Source organism: Anomaloglossus baeobatrachus, chromosome 12, assembly GCF_048569485.1.
Source record: "Anomaloglossus baeobatrachus isolate aAnoBae1 chromosome 12, aAnoBae1.hap1, whole genome shotgun sequence".
Lineage (NCBI taxonomy): Eukaryota > Metazoa > Chordata > Amphibia > Anura > Aromobatidae > Anomaloglossus > Anomaloglossus baeobatrachus.
Window position 1 is genome coordinate 111,911,249 of NC_134364.1, and position 16,170 is coordinate 111,927,418.

Sequence of the window (16,170 nt, forward strand, 5' to 3'; positions counted from 1 at the left end):
CTTGACTCTTGCTATTATTTTTCTTCATGTATATAATTTGTTGACACAATATGTAAAATTTTAGATTTCTTTTAGTTTTATTCAAGAGGTTGAGCGGATTACCAGGGCTGAGAGTAGCTAGACCAGTGTTGATCAGCTCCTGTTCAATAACGCAGGGGTGGGGAACATTTTATGCGGCCCCCGGGCAGAATCCCGGGGGCTGCAGTGCTGGGGCTGCCGCTGCGTTCTTGTAGGCTGCTGGCTCTTTAAATCCCCACATGCGTCGCTGTCCAGTGTCAGGGTGCTCAGTGGTGTGTGCCCGCCCCTCCGCTCTCCGGAGCGGTGTGCCCGCCCCTCCGCTCTCCTGAGCGGTGTGCCCGCCCCTCCGCTCTCCTGAGCGGTGTGCCCGCCCCTCCGCTCTCCTGAGCGGTGTGCCCGCCCCTCCGCTCTCCTGAGCGGTGTGCCCGCCCCTCCGCTCTCCTGAGCGGTGTGCCCGCCCCTCCGCTCTCCTGAGCGGTGTGCCCGCCCCTCCGCTCTCCTGAGCGGTGTGCCCGCCCCTCCGCTCTCCAGAGCGGTGTGCCCGCCCCTCCGCTCTCCAGAGCGGTGTGCCCGCCCCTCCGCTCTCCAGAGCGGTGTGCCCGCCCCTCCGTTCTCCAGAGCGGTGTGCCCGCCCCTCCGCTCTCCAGAGCGGTGTGCCCGCCCCTCCGCTCTCCAGAGCGGTGTGCCCGCCCCTCCGCTCTCCAGAGCGGTGTGCCCGCCCCTCCGCTCTCCAGAGCGGTGTGCCCGCCCCTCTTCCTTCCGGCCCTGTGCGTCCGGCGCCTGCCCTCTGTGTGCTCTGTGTCCCATCCAGTACATTGGGGTCTTCCAGCTCTGCGTACCACCCCCCAGAGTTGTGTGCAACGCTCAGTGCTGTGTCCACTCCCCCTCACCATGCTGTGTATCACCCCAGGTTTGTGTACCCCAAGTGATGACAGGGCTCTGCAAGTGCTGTGTACAGTCTCCCCAGTGCTGTGCAGCCCCCACCCATGCCGTGTGCCCTCCCAATGCTGTGTATCACCCCCAGTGTTATGTTCCCCCAGTGATGCCTGTGCTCTTAAAGTGCTGTCCATGCCCCCAGTCCCTCCAGTGATATCTCTGCCCCAGCCCCTCTTGTGATGTCTGTGCCCCCAGCCCCTCTTGTAATGTCTGTACCTCCAGGCCCTCTTGTGAAGTCTGTACCCCCAGGCCCTCTTGTTTTGTGTATGCCCCCCAGCCCCTCTTGTGATGTCTGTGCCCCCAGCCCCTCTTGTGATGTCTGTACCCCTAGGCCCTCTTGCATTGTGTATGCCCCCCCAGCTCCTCTTGCGTTGTGTATTCCCCCCCAAATCTCTCTTGCTTTTTGTATGCCCCCCAGCCCCTCTTGCGTTGTGTATTTCCCCAGCCCCTCTTGCGTTGTGTATGTCTCCAACCCCTCTTGCGTTGTGTATGCCCCTCAGCCCCTCTTGCGTTGTGTATGCCCCCAGCGTCTCCTGTGATATGTATGCCCCGGCGTCTCCTGTAATGTGTATGCCCTAGCGTCTCCTGTGACTTATTTATACATAATATTGGAGATGCTGGGGGAATATACATCACAGGAGACACTGGGGACATACACAACACAGGAGGGGCTGGGGACATATACATCATAGGAGGGGCTGGGGGTATTTAAATTACAGGAGGGGCTGGGGGCATTTAAATTATAGGAGGGGCTGGGGGAATTTACGTCACAGGAGGGGCTGGGGGCATACATATGTCCCCAGCCCCTCATGTGATGTATATGCCCCCAAGTGTCTCCTGTGATGTATATACAGCAGTCCCAGCGTCTCCTATCTGATGTATATGCCCCCAGCCCCTCCAGTGATGTATGTGCCTCCAGCATCTCCTGTGTCGTATATACAACGTCTGTTATGTGATGTATATGATTTACCAATCCTATTATCACAAAGAGTTGACTGCGCTCCAGACCGAGACAAACCTGTTAAAGCAGCTGTGATAAGCAACATGATTAATATCACCTAACATCACAGCAGCACCAAAGAGAAGCCGCTCCGGCCACCACAGTAGGGGTGAGTTAATTCATTGTTTGACCAAATATAGCAGAGGTTTTTTTTACATTGATAATTTTGTGCGGCCCCTGAAGGTTGGTAGAAATTGCCAAATGTCCCCCGACAGCAAAAAGGTTCCCCACCCCTGCAATAACTGGTTATGTCAAGAAAAAATCCCTTTAAAGGGTATCTATCATTATGGTCAAAATGACGAGTTTTTGCTCTTTTGTTCCCGATACTCCCGTATTTCATTTTTTTCTTTTTTAAAATCGGTCATACAGTTCTAGAGATATGGGTCGTTTAATTTGGGCTTAATTTTTATGGCCTTAAACAAAGGGGCATGGTTAACAGGATTCTTTGGGGGTGTGGCTGCATAATTAGCCTCTTGGTAAATATCAAAATTTATCACTAAATAAAAAGGACCAAATATCTGGAACAAAATGGCGGATTTGAAAAAAGGAAAAAGCAGAACACTCAATGGAACAGTGGGAATAAAACAAGCGCAGATTAAATAATGCAAATGGCATATTTTATTAAGTAGATCTCTTAGACCTGATTAGGCTGGTGTACATGCTTTGAAAATTCATGATAGGATGGCTGCGCAATTTTGATACTAAAGAAACATTTTATGAGTCCATCAATCAAATGAGAGGAGACAGTGGGACACCTCCTATCCTCACCTGTAGCTGTCTCTACTCTCCTAGTCAGTCCCTATGCAGTCTCGGCAAGTGTCTCCAAACAAGAATCTGAGACGACCCTATAGATGCCCTAACTAGTGGAGTGCAGGTGAGGTTCACTAGACCCCACTGCTGTCGTAACCAGATACAAGATACGGTAAGACAAACCAGGGGGGTAAAGCAACAAAAGGATAAAGCCTGAGAGCAGGAAACTTCCTCAGCAGAACCTTTCTCCAAGGCGGCCAGAGACAAATGACTTTATATCTTCCTCAAGGATTGCTGGGTAACACCACTATTTAAACCTGAAGGGCGTGACTACAAAGTAAGTGCAGCTCAAACACTCCGCAAGTAACTGCTTGGAAAAGCTGCTAGAGAAAAACTGACATTTAACCATTTTAGTGCTTAGAGTAACAAAATCCATTTAAATTTAACGAACCAGATGAGACGCTCCAGTCCAAAGACTGTCATTGGCGTCTAAAAACAGGGTGATGAATGTGACAATATCTCATTAGACCAAATGTGTTCAATCTCTCCCACAAAGCTTAAATTACAACTACAGTTTGTGCTGAGCAGTGTGAGATCTCAGCAGGGAAGAGGGACACTGTGGAGCTTTCAATCAGATACAGTGACTGAGATTTAATACAGAGGAGGAACACTCAAGATTCTGTTACTCAGACTAAGTGATCAAAGATTCATCAGAGATGAGGGACTCTGAGGATCTTGTTAACCAGGCTAAATATTCAGAGATCCAGCAGAGAGAAGGAACACTTTGTATTCTGTCAATCAGACTAGGTGGGCAGAGATTCCGCTGAGTGGAGGGACCCTGAGGACCTTGTTAATCAGACTAGGTGGGCAGAGATTCCGCTGAGAGGAGGGACCCTGAGGATCTTGTTAATCAGACTAGGTGGGCAGAGATTCCGCTGAGAGGAGGGACCCTGAGGATCTTGTTAATCAGACTAGGGGGGCAGAGATTCCGCTGAGAGGAGGGACCCTGAGGATCTTGTTAATCAGGCCAGATAGTCAGAAATTCAGCAGAGAGGAGGGGACCTGAGGACCTTGTTAATCAGGCCAGATATTCAGAAATTCAGCAGTGAGAAGGAACCCTGAGGAGACTGAAATTAAACTTTTATGAATGATGATACAGCCATTCAGACATGTATTGTTATAGTAAGTACATCAGCCTCTTAAGGGTTAAAAAGATGTATTTAATATTATATGCAATTTGTATTATTAAATCTGCTAACATATCAGCTTTAACCACTCTGTCTCCCACCAGTCTTTTTATATTTCACTACTGTTGACACGTGACCCCTGCAGCAAATCAAAGGCCTCTTAAGTCATACTGCACAGTAAACAAAGACCAGAAGGTACTCAGTGCAATTTCTGGAACAGCTGTGGCTCTCCTGACCCAAACTCAGTAACCTCAAGGATAGGCTGCCGAGTTCCGGTTAGGATAAACCCAAAGCAGTCGGAAAATCACGGCCCGTGAATATCGGAAGTGTGAAATTGACCTTCGGAAAAATTCCCTTTTTTTCATTCTACGTCTTCTTGCCCATGTCCCATGCTTTCTGATTCTGTATCAAATCAAGTTTTAAAATCTCACGAAAGCAACCCCCAAGAATCAGAAATCCTTGCTTTAAATTCATAGCCCCGCTGATATAACCTCTACACAACGATAGCAATAATAAAATGCCAAACCACAAAAATAGCAAAAAAAAAAAAACCACACGAAAAGCAAAGAAACGAAAAAGAAAATAAATTAAGACAGAAAGAAAGACACCTGCACCAAATACATCGTAAGGCTCAAGATCAACACAAATTTTTAAGGTCACAACATTTTGCAAATTGGAAACATTAGAAGTGAGCGTAATGTGTTTGCTAAAAAAAAAAATCACAATTTTCACATACTGTTGAAAAATGTTACAAGCAGAAAATATGTTACAAAGAAATAAAGTTAAGCCCAAGGTTGTTGGGGCTTAGAAATAAAAAAAATTGCATTCTCGTTCAATACTAGTTTTCCTTACAAGTGTGGCATCTTACAACCTACATCTTCATAATTAGTTCGTGGAATTTGTAATTTAAAAATTCACAACTTTTAGAGATTTATTATGTTTTTGAATTTATATATTTAACTAAAAATGTAAAAAAAAGACCTGGCCCAAATCAATCATTGTCTCACTCCAAAGGGAGATCTCATAGCAGGAAAGTTATGTTTTGTGTACTAAGCATTCAAACTGTTAACCACCTGGAGAAAGACAACTGGCAGAAGTGACTTGACGGAGCATGGTGATACCCAAAGTGCTAAGGAGGAACCTCCGGAAAACTATGATTTGCCCTTATTGGTTAACATTAAAGTTCAAGAAGTGAGGCGGTGCTCTGTGTGTGGGGGTTAGGCCGCTATTTAATTTTTCAAGGAACAAAATGACATCAAACCAAGCTCAAGGCACGTAAGATCTTCGATTCCAGTCACAATAAAAAACAGTCTCTCGACCTGGAGGTTCTCTGTGTTGGACCCCACTGATCTAATATTACTGTGGATCATGGAATATGTAGAGAACAGTGGTCACTTGGCACGAACTTGGTCCATGGTCTCATTCAGACGACGTCTTTCAGCTTGGCAAATCATAAGCTGAACCTAGGATCCTAAAGTAAGGAAAAATGTGCAGCTCCTGTCCACAGCCAGAGGCTACTGACCTGGACCATGGTACGCAAATATCCATACCCCCTGAATACTAGGCTCGGCTTCTGATTTGTCAGGCTGGCGTGTCATCATCTTTGTGGTTGTACACATGACGTCTACCATCCCGGCTAATCATAAACCAAGCTAGTGATCCTAAGAGTAAGAAATTTCACACGACTCCTGTCCATGGCTAGAGACTACTGACCTGGACTATGGACCGGAGTCGCACAAAGAGGAGCCGCTCATCTCTAGTGATAAATTGTTCAACCCAAAATAACCCTTTACAACCAGGTTTAAATGGCCGTATTTCCCAAAATATACTGCATTTATATGGCAATACCTGGACCTGACTATTGGTCTTCTGACATGAAATTACAGCCTCATATATGGCTGCAAGTGAGCAAGTTTGGGTACGGAGAGGTGTGGTCAGTCTGGGCATTGCCGCCCAAAAATATGGATGGTGAGACATAGTCTTAATAAAAGAGAATTTTGTTTACTTACCGTAAATTCTTTTTCTTATAGTTCCGACATGGGAGACCCAGACCATGGGTGTATAGCTTCTGCCTCCGGAGGACACACAAAGTACTACACTAAAAGTGTAGCTCCTCCCTCCGAGCATATACACCCCCTGGATGACAAATCTAACCAGTTTAGTGCAAAAGCTGAAGGAGGACATCCACCCATAAGTAGAGATAGAGTAAAACCCGGAATAACCGGAACCTCTGTCTACAACAACAGCCGGTGAAAACACACGGAACAAGAACTGCCAACAGGCAACAGGGAGGGTGCTGGGTCTCCCATGTCGGAACTATAAGAAAAAGAATTTATGGTAAGTAAACAAAATTCTCTTTTTCTTCATCGTTCCTTATGGGAGACCCAGACCATGGGACATCTCAAAGCAGTCCATGGGTGGGAAATAAACAGAAAACTGAGAAGTAGGCAAAACCGAACTTCACAAATGGGCGACAGCCGCCTGAAGGATGCGTCTGCCCAAGCTCGCATCTGCCGAAGCATGAGCATGCACTTGGTAGTACTTCGAAAAGGTGTGCAGACTAGACCAAGTGGCAGCCTGACAGACCTGCTGAGCCGTAGCCTGGTGCCTGAAAGCCCAAGAGGCACCGACAGCTCTGGTCGAGTGCGCCTTAATCCCCGGCGGGGGAGGCACCTGAGAACATTGGTAGGCATCTGATATGGCCGACCTAATCCAACGAGCCAGAGTCGGTTTAGAAGCCGAGAGACCCTTGCGCTGACCTGTGGTTAGCACAAAAAGAGAGGTGCAACGCCTGAGAGCGGCGGTGCGTGACACATAGATCCGGAGCGCCCGCACCAGATCTAAAGTATGCAACGCTTTCTCAAAGCGATGCACAGGGGCCGGACAAAGGGAAGGCAATGAAATGTCCTGGTTAAGGTGGAAAGGAGACACCACCTTAGGGAGAAAGTCCGGAGTCGGACGGAGAACCACCTTGTCTTGGTGAAAAACCAAAAAGGGTGACTCCGAAGAGAGCGCAGCCAAATCAGAGACTCTCCTGAGAGAAGTTATGGCCACCAGAAAGACCACTTTCTGTGAAAGTCGAAACAAAGAAACCTCCCTAAGAGGCTCAAAGGGGGGTTTCTGTAAGGCCGTGAGGACCAGATTAAGGTCCCAGGGATCCAAAGGCCGCCGGTAAGGAGGAATGATGTGAGATGCGCCCTGCATGAAGGTGCGCACCTGGGCCAGTCGGGCGATACGCCGCTGGAACAACACTGACAGAGACGAGACCTGTCCCTTGAGGGAATTGAGGGATAGTCCTAGCTGCAGACCAGACTGTAGAAAGGACAGGATGGTCGGCAAGGAAAACGGCCAAGGAGCATGGGCGGAAGAGCGACACCAGAACAGGAAAATTCTCCAAGTCCTGTGGTAAATCCTGGCCGAGGAAGACTTCCGAGCCTGAGTCATAGTGGAGATGACCTCGGAAGGAATGCCTGAAGCCTTCAGGATCCAGGACTCAAGAGCCACGCCGTCAATCTGAGAGCCGCAGAATTCTGGCGGAAAAACGGACCTTGAGAGAGAAGGTCTGGGCGGTCCGGGAGATGCCACGGCACCTCTCCGGACAGACGGAGCAGGTCTGGGTACCAAGCTCGCCTGGGCCAGTCTGGAGCAATGATTATGACCCGACGGCCCTCCGTTCTGATCTTGCGCAGGACTCTGGGCAAGAGAGCTAGAGGGGGAAACACGTAGGCCAGACGGAACTGGGACCAATCCTGAACCAGCGCGTCCGCTGCCAAGGCCTGAGGATCGTGGGAGCGAGCCACGTAAACCGGGACCTTGTCGTTGTGCCGGGATGCCATTAGATCCACTTCCGGAGTGCCCCACTTGCGGCAGATTGACCGGAACACTGCCGGATGCAGGGCCCACTCGCCGCTGTCCACGGTTTGATGGCTGAGATAATCTGCCTCCCAGTTTTCTACGCCTGGGATGTGGACTGCGGATATGGTGGACTTTGAGTCCTCCGTCCACTGAAGGATGCGTTGAACCTCCAACATCGCCAAGCGGCTGCGAGTCCCGCCCTGGTGATTGATGTAGGCAACTGCTGTCGCGTTGTCCGACTGGACTCGAATGTGCTTGCCCGCCAACAGGTGGTGAAAGGCTACGAGAGCTAGGAGCACAGCTCTGATTTCCAGCACATTGATCGAGAGGGCTGATTCGGACGGAGTCCAAGTGCCCTGTGCTCGGTGGTGGAGAAATACTGCTCCCCAGCCGGAGAGACTGGCGTCCGTGGTGAGGATCACCCAGGACGGAGACAGGAAGGAGCGTCCCTGAGACAGAGAGAGGGGCCGAAGCCACCACTGAAGAGAGCTCCTGGTCTGTGGCGACAGAGCCACTAGCCTGTGCAAGGAAGAGGTCCGCTTGTTCCAAAAGCGGAGAATGTCCAGCTGCAGAGGACGCAGATGGAACTGGGCAAAGGGAACCGCTTCCATTGACGCCACCATCTGACCCAGCACCTGCATGAGGTGCCTGATGGAATGACGGCGGGGCTTCAATAGAGAACGCACCGCCAGATGAAGGGACTGCTGTTTGACTAAGGGCAGCTTCACATGACAAGCCACCCGAATTGAACAAGCGTGGCGAGAGTGAGCGAGACACTCCGCTGACAGTCTGCACTAGATGAAGCCTTGACTAGAAGGTCGTCCAGGTAAGGAATCACTGCCAACCCCTGGAGGTGCAGAACCGCAACCACTGCTGCCATGACCTTGGTGAATACACGAGGGGCCGTGGCTAACCCGAAGGGGAGAGCCACGAATTGGAAATGTTCCTCTCCGATTGCAAAACGTAGCCAACGCTGGTGTGAAACTGCAATTGGCACATGCAGATAGGCATCTCTGATGTCGATGGATGCTAGAAAATCTCCTTGGGTCATTGAGGCAATGACCGATCGCAGAGATTCCATGCGAAAGTGCCGCACCTGAACATGCTTGTTGAGAAGCTTGAGATCCAGGATGGGCCGGAAGGATCCGTCCTTCTTGGGGACTAGGAAGAGGTTTGAGTAGAAACCTCTGAACCATTCCCGGGCGGGAACCGGAACAATTACTCCGTTGGCCTGAAAGGATGCCACGGCCTGAGAGAAGGCGGCGGCTTTGGAGCAGGGGGGAGTGGACAGAAAAAATCTGTTTGGCGGGCTGGAAGAAAATTCTATCCTGTAGCCGTGGGAGATGATATCCCGCACCCACTGATCGGAGACGTGTTGAAACCACACGTCGCCAAAGTGGGAGAGCCTGCCACCGACCAAGGACGTTGTTGGCACAGCCAGATAGTCAAGAGGAGGCTGCCTTAGTGGAAGCGGCTCCTCCGTTCTTCTGAGGACGCGGCTTCGCGCGCCAGCTGGGTTTTCGATCCTTGGCTGAGTTAGTGGACGAGGCTGAGGGCTTAGAGGATGACCAGTTAGAGGAACGAAAGGAACGAAACCTCGACTGGTTCCTGCCCTGGACAGGTTTCCTGGTTTTAGTTTGTGGCAAGGAAGTACTCTTCCCGCCAGTAGCTTCCTTAATAATTTCATCCAGTTGTTCACCGAACAGCCGGGACCCAGCAAAGGGGAGCCCAGCAAGGTACTTCTTGGAAGAAGCGTCTGCTTTCCACTCTCGAAGCCACAAGATCCTGCGGATCGCGAGGGAATTAGCGGAAGCCACCGCCGTGCGGTGAGAAGCCTCCAGAATGGCAGACATGGCATAGGATGAAAAGGCCGAAGCCTGGGAACTTAAGGCAACCATTTCGGGCATAGAGTCCCTGGCGAGGGAATGTATCTCCGCCAGAGAAGCAGAGACTGCCTTAAGAGCCCACACTGCTGCAAAAGACGGGGAGAACGAGGCCCCTGCCGCCTCATAAACAGATTTGGCCAGAAGGTCAACCTGGCGGTCAGTGGGATCCTTAAGTGAGGTGCCATCGGCCACCGATACAACTGTCCGGGCTGAGATTCTAGACACCGGAGGATCTACCTTTGGTGAATGAGCCCACTCCTTGACCACCTCAGGTGGAAAGGGAAAACGGTCATCAGAACTACGCTTTGGGAAGCGTTTGTCAGGACAGGCCCTGGGCTTGGTCACAGTGGCCTGAAAACTGGAGTGGTTAAAAAAACATACTCCTTGCTCTCTTAGGTGAGGTAAACTGGTGTTTTTCTACTAGAGAAGCTTGTTCCTCTGACACTGGTGGATTGAGGTCCAGTACGGAATTAATGGACGCAATCAAGTCACTAACATCCGCATCACCCTCAGATAGATCAATGGGGTACATAGAGGTAGCGTCCGAGCCCACAGTAAAGGCATCCCCCTCGCCCTGTAATTCAGCTCGTGAATCAGAGCCGTGGGACGAGGAAGGAGAAGAGTCCCTGCGTCTCCGTTTAGGAGGACGGGGTCCGGGAACAGATAAAAAATCCTCTGTGAGCTCTGCAGAGCGAGTCGGAGCAGCAGAGGCGCCCTGAGAAGGGGGCTGATGCATGGTCAGCAGAGTCCGGGACAGCTGTCCCATGGAGTCGGCAAAGGACTGGGAGATAGCTTTAGAAAACGATGCTACCCAAGCCGGGGGTTCAGCCACCGGGGCTGGAGCAGCCGGAGGGACCCCTGGGGAGGCTCCAGGCTGGGACACCACCATGTTAGAGCAGGCATCACAATGTGGATATGTGCTCGGCTCAGGCAGTATGAGCTGACATGCAGTGCATGTAGAGTAAAGCCTTGCAGCCTTGCTCCTAGTGAGAGACATGCTGCTGAGGTGGAGGCTCTGCAGTAAAGAATACACTCCTTCAGAATGACCCCCAGAGAGTGTATAATAAAGTCCACAACCAGAGGTTGTGGCTTACCAGACCGCTTCTGTGTGCCCTCCGGATTCCACAGCTTGGACCCCCAGACAGATGCAGTAGCTGCAGCAGCCAGCGCCGATCAGTGTTTGAACGCTGATAAAATGGCGCCGGAGTGAGGAGGGGGGGCGGGGTTAGGTCCAAGAGCGGGAACCGGAGGGCCAAGGAGAAATACTGGGGAGGGGAACATCTCCTCAGAGAGGAGTGTCCTCCCCTCTGCTGAACGGCCGGTGGGCGGCGCCGCACTGTTCCCCTGCATGACTGACATGCAGGGGCACTGAAAACGAAACTAGGCCGCATCTGAAGCCGGGGCCTAGATTTTCCCATCCGGCCGACGAGCAGGCACCCTCGGCGCGGTTCTCAGGAAAAAAACAGAGAACCGGCCGGAAATCACAGCAAAGTGAAATAACACACTCTCCCCACAATAAATGTACAAGGGACCCCTGAATAATGTCTCAATATTTAGCTTATGAGACGCAGGGCCAGGTCCCTGAGGGGTGAGCGCTCCGTCCGGCAGGATCCTGAAAGGGCTGCGGATGGAGACCGGTCTCCTGCAAAGCAGTGAGAACCGCGATGGCTCCCACTTCAAGCCAGAGCCTCAGGGGATGGTGAAGGAGCGCGGCATGTGAAGGCTCCAGCCTTGTGAAATCAACCTTAACAGCACCGCAGACACAGTGGGGTGAGAAGGGACATGCCGGGAGTCCAGATTGGACCCGCTTTTCTTCCAAATCTTTGAAATCAAAAAAATCAGATGAGAATGCATGTGTGTGTGTGACCTCCTGAACACAAAGCATTGAACTGGTTAGATTTGTCATCCAGGGGGTGTATATGCTCGGAGGGAGGAGCTACACTTTTAGTGTAGTACTTTGTGTGTCCTCCGGAGGCAGAAGCTATACACCCATGGTCTGGGTCTCCCATAAGGAACGATGAAGAAATTATTTTTACCCCTTATATCAAATGGATTCTATTTGGAAAAACACTATATAAAAAACCCCAACAACCAACGATAACATTTAGCTCTTCTACTTTCACAAATACCAATGTTTTCCTACATGTGTGTGAACAGGGTATACACTACCCTTAGCAAGTAAGGACTGTAAGGAAAGAGTCCCTGCCTGCGTAGTGCAGTCACTCATATTCCAAGAAAAAAGGTAGCCACCTAGGTGATTCATCACAGATTAGATTTGAGACATTGGTATACATTTTCTGCCCTAAATTTTTATATTTTATGCTTTGTAACAAAATATTTTGGTTATAAAAACTTTGCTATGATTCAGGCAGCATCACGGTAGGCATGGGACAACATTCAGCTTCGGAAGACCACTTAACTGAGACCGTGACTGATGCCATGCCTGCGGGAACCAATGTGCAATTCCTCATGGGCGGAGTCTTAAAGAAAGAGCAAATCACCAGCCAGGTCAGAAATTCATGGTATGGTTGGTGCTTGAAGATAATAGAAATCATTCACAGCCAGACAATTAACGTAAAGCTATAAAGCACACAGTATATGCTTAGTAACAGAAAATGTAATGTTGTGACCATTTAGAAAGTCTTAATGCCAGACCATAAAATCAACCGACAAAGGCAAGTTTTTTGTTTGTTTTTATACACTTTTTAGGCATTAATATAATCAAATATAATAAAATTTTATTATTTCTATAAAAGTTTGTTTAAAAAAAAAACAAACTAGAAAAACAAACCATGAACCACAGGCAGACACAGCTGTTCATTAATTGGTAACCTCTGACCATCTTTGTTTCTGAGAGTCTCTGCCTCTCTATCATGAATTTTTTTACACAGTCATGTGGAAAAGTGACCATCCAGCATTTCTTCATTAGTACTATTTTCCAGCCTTTTTAATGATATCAACTGGCAGGTCAATGAAAAATTACTACACCGCATTAATGACCTATCCTAATATTTGATCATCAACTTGTTGGGCTCAGACAAATCCTTTAATATTCACGTTAATAACTATTAGTGTTGAGCAAGCACTACCATGCTCGGGTGCTCGATACTCATAACAAGCATTTGGATACTCGCAGGGGCTCGAATCGTGTACCGAGTATAATAGCAGTCAACGAGGAACTTGAGCATTTTTTCGCAAGATCTTCCGGAAAAATGCTCAAGTTCCCCATTGACTTCCATTATACTCAGTACACGAGTCAAGCCTCTCCCAGCATCCAAATTAGTGTTGAGAGAGTAGTTCATTATTCGTACTCACTATGCAGTTAGTGAGTACTGTCTGCTACTTGCATATTCGTTACGAGTAGCGGGCGCAATGTAAGTCAATGGGAAATACTCGCTAAGTTGCGAGTAACCCAGAAGCTTCTCGCACGAAAAGTACGGCTTTCGGGTTACTCGCTACTTAGTGAGTATTTCCCATTGACTTACATTGCTCCCGCTACTTGTAACGAATATGTGAGTAGCGGATAGCACTCACTAACAGCATAGCGAGTACAAATAATAAACTACTCTCTCAACACTAATTTGGACGCTCGGAGAGGCTTGACTCGTGTACTGAGTATAATGGAAGTCAATGTGGAACTTCAGCATTTTTCCGGAAGATCTTGCAAAAAAATGCTTAAGTTCCTCGTTGACTGCTATTATACTCTTCACCAGTAACTATGTTAAAATTGCCTTAAGTAATATATATATATATATATATATATATATATATATATATATATATATATATATATATATATGTATATCCATAGCCTGAGTTTGGCCCCAAGAATAGTGAGGGACAAATATTGATTGTGGAGGAGGGGCACTGGTTGCAGAACTATAGGAATTTTTAGATTAGCCCATGGGCACATTTCTTGTACTTACTGTACAATCTCTTTCCTGTAGACCTCATTGGGGGACACAAGAACCATGGGTTAATATGCTGCTACCTGGAGACTACCACGAAGAATATTTCTTAGAAAAAAAATGTTGACTCCTCCTTACAGACTAGCACTAGCCAGCCAACTATTCAGTTAGTGCACAACCAGTAGGGGGATCAAAACAAAGACTCCCCGGCCAAACAAGAGGGGGGGTGTCGTGTCCCACAATGAAGGCTGCAAGAAGTTTTTATGTTGAGTACGCAAAATCTTGGAGGACGCAGAAGCAATGGGAAGTCTTAAAGCTTTCCATGTGGTGGAAAAAAACAAGAAAAAATAGCCATCCCTCAGGTTTCTAACCGAGCAAATGCTGCTTGTAGTAGCATTCTGCTAAGATATGCATCCTTAGATGCAAATGTAAGATCTCCACGATATGGGCAGAAGACCAATCAAGGCTAAAGCGGGGTTTAAATGCTGCGACATCGCTACCATCGGCTAGCGATGGCGAGCGCGATAGCACCCGGCCCCGTCATACGTGCGATATTGTGTGATCGCTGCCGTAGCGAACATTATCGCTACGGCAGCGTCACACGCACATACCTGCTCTACGACGTCGCTCTGGCCGGCGAACCGCCTCCTTCCTAAGGGGGCGGTTCGTGCGGTGTTACAGCGACGTCACACGGCAGACGTCCAATAGAAGCGGAGGAGCGGAGATGAGCGGGACGTAACATCCCGCCCACCTCCTTCCTTCCGCATAGCCGGTGGAGGCAGGTAAGGAGATGTTTGTCGCTCCTGCCGTGTCACACATAGCGATGTGTGCTCCCGCAGGAACGAGGAACAACATCGCTAATAAGCATTAAACGATTTTTTGTTTCAGGACGACTCAAAAGGGTCACACGCTGCGATCTCGTTAATGAGCATCAAAAACACCATGACCCCGACGATAACACATTAACGATATTGTAGCATGTAAACCCTGATTAAGATAGGTCTGCAACTCAAGACATCAATGACACATAGCTAAACTCAATAACTAGGTGTCGGCTGCCTAGGTCTATCTTGGTGAGGAAGAGTCAACTTTTCTTTGGGGGGGAAGGGGGGGGAGATGTATTCTTAGTGTCAGCCTTCAGGTGGCAGCATATTAACCCATGGTTTAACTTAAAGACCTTTTGCCATGTCTATTTTATGGTTTTGCAACAATAACATTTTTGAGTTTAAAAAACCCATATTGTTGATCAAAGGTGAGATCCATTTTCAGCAAGGTTTAGCTCTATATTATCCAAAAATGTATACCAAACAATCAACCAAATAATAGAAACTAGAAGAAAAACTGTGAAGAACTGTCTGATCTTCTTTGTTTATGACCATGTAAGCACTTCTCCGCAGTCAGAGTTGGAGTGTCAGCTGTTGCAGGGGAGGTAAGAGTTGGCGATGTCTAATGAGACCAAATATTCTGCCAATCTATTCGCCTCTACATCAGTGTCACAATGGAAAAATCAGATTTTTCCATACACAAGTCAGCTAACGACTAGTTAAAACTTTATGCATTCTGTATAGCCCTGAAATAAACAAAGAAACTGTCCACTTCCCCTCTTCTTGCCCTTGTCACATACCAAAAAGGTTCTCACATATGATGGATCGTGGAGAACATAATTGGCGTAGACTTCATAGAAGTCGTAGAAGCAACGTCAATCATAAAACACAACTCTGTCACCACGAGAAGTAGCAAATCTCAGAGTCTACAAGATGGACATCTATTCTGCTCTGACATTTCTTAGCTTTGGGAACAAGACGGAATCAGATTGTGAAAGCAGCGACACATTATGTGACCTACCTGTGGCTGAACTGCTCTACGAGGCTTTCAGAGGAGGAGGAGTGTGTTGTTGCTTGACGTCCTAGCCAAGGGGCTGTCATGGTCCTATGACGTTGTGTCTGACCTATAATACTCTCAATCTAGGTTTTTTGTTTTTTTTTTAAAGGGGGAAGAGATAACCCATGTCCTTATAACCCATAAAAAAATATTAAAACCACAAAAGAGGGGGTTGCCCACTTTTGGATTATTTCAACAAGCCAAAGTGAGAAGATGCTTAAAATATTGGTCTTGCTTGGACAACTCCAAGGAAATCATGGCACAGTTGGCTGAAATGAGCAAAGGTTAGAGAAACGGGACCTACTGTGATCACCTGTAGGTGGCCAGATGGGGATGGGACAATTTTGATATCTAATGGATAAGGAAAAGGATCTCAAAAGTCTAGAATGTTCAATGATTATCTTTCATGACGTGCCGGTTAAAGGGGTGGTCTGGTGAAAAAAACAAGTTACCGCCTAAGTGATAAACTCCACCGAGCATGCTCAACTGGAGCTCCATTTTTTCTATGGGGCTACTGGAAAAAGCAACGGGCAACTTTCTGAAAGGAAGCTATGGTCAAGCATGCACATGGCTGTTCCATTTTAACGAGGATATTAAAAAAAAAAGCCCTTTTAAGACCCCTACCAATCTATATGTTAAAGGAAAAATATGGGGGGAAAACGTTCTTGCTAGTGTCACCTATTCGAAGCAGTGAAACGAAAAGTCGCCATATCACCAAGTTGTCTTATTGCCTGCATTGAATAGAGGAT

At 48.2% G+C, this 16,170-nt stretch overlaps 1 protein-coding gene across 34 annotated transcripts in view; it reads right to left on the bottom strand.

The window, feature by feature from the left end:
* GPHN (gephyrin) overlaps nucleotides 1-16,170 on the bottom strand; it is a 360,949-nt gene that overhangs the window by 80,332 nt on the left and 264,447 nt on the right. For 11 of the 34 annotated variants that reach the window (XM_075330398.1, XM_075330409.1, XM_075330403.1 and 8 more), the window contains one exon: nucleotides 12,053-12,112. The exons of the other annotated variants lie outside the window; for them this stretch is intronic. In XM_075330398.1, the coding sequence (XP_075186513.1) occupies nucleotides 12,053-12,112 (60 nt within the window). The remainder of the gene's footprint in view (nucleotides 1-12,052; nucleotides 12,113-16,170) is intronic. 34 annotated transcript variants of the gene reach the window in all.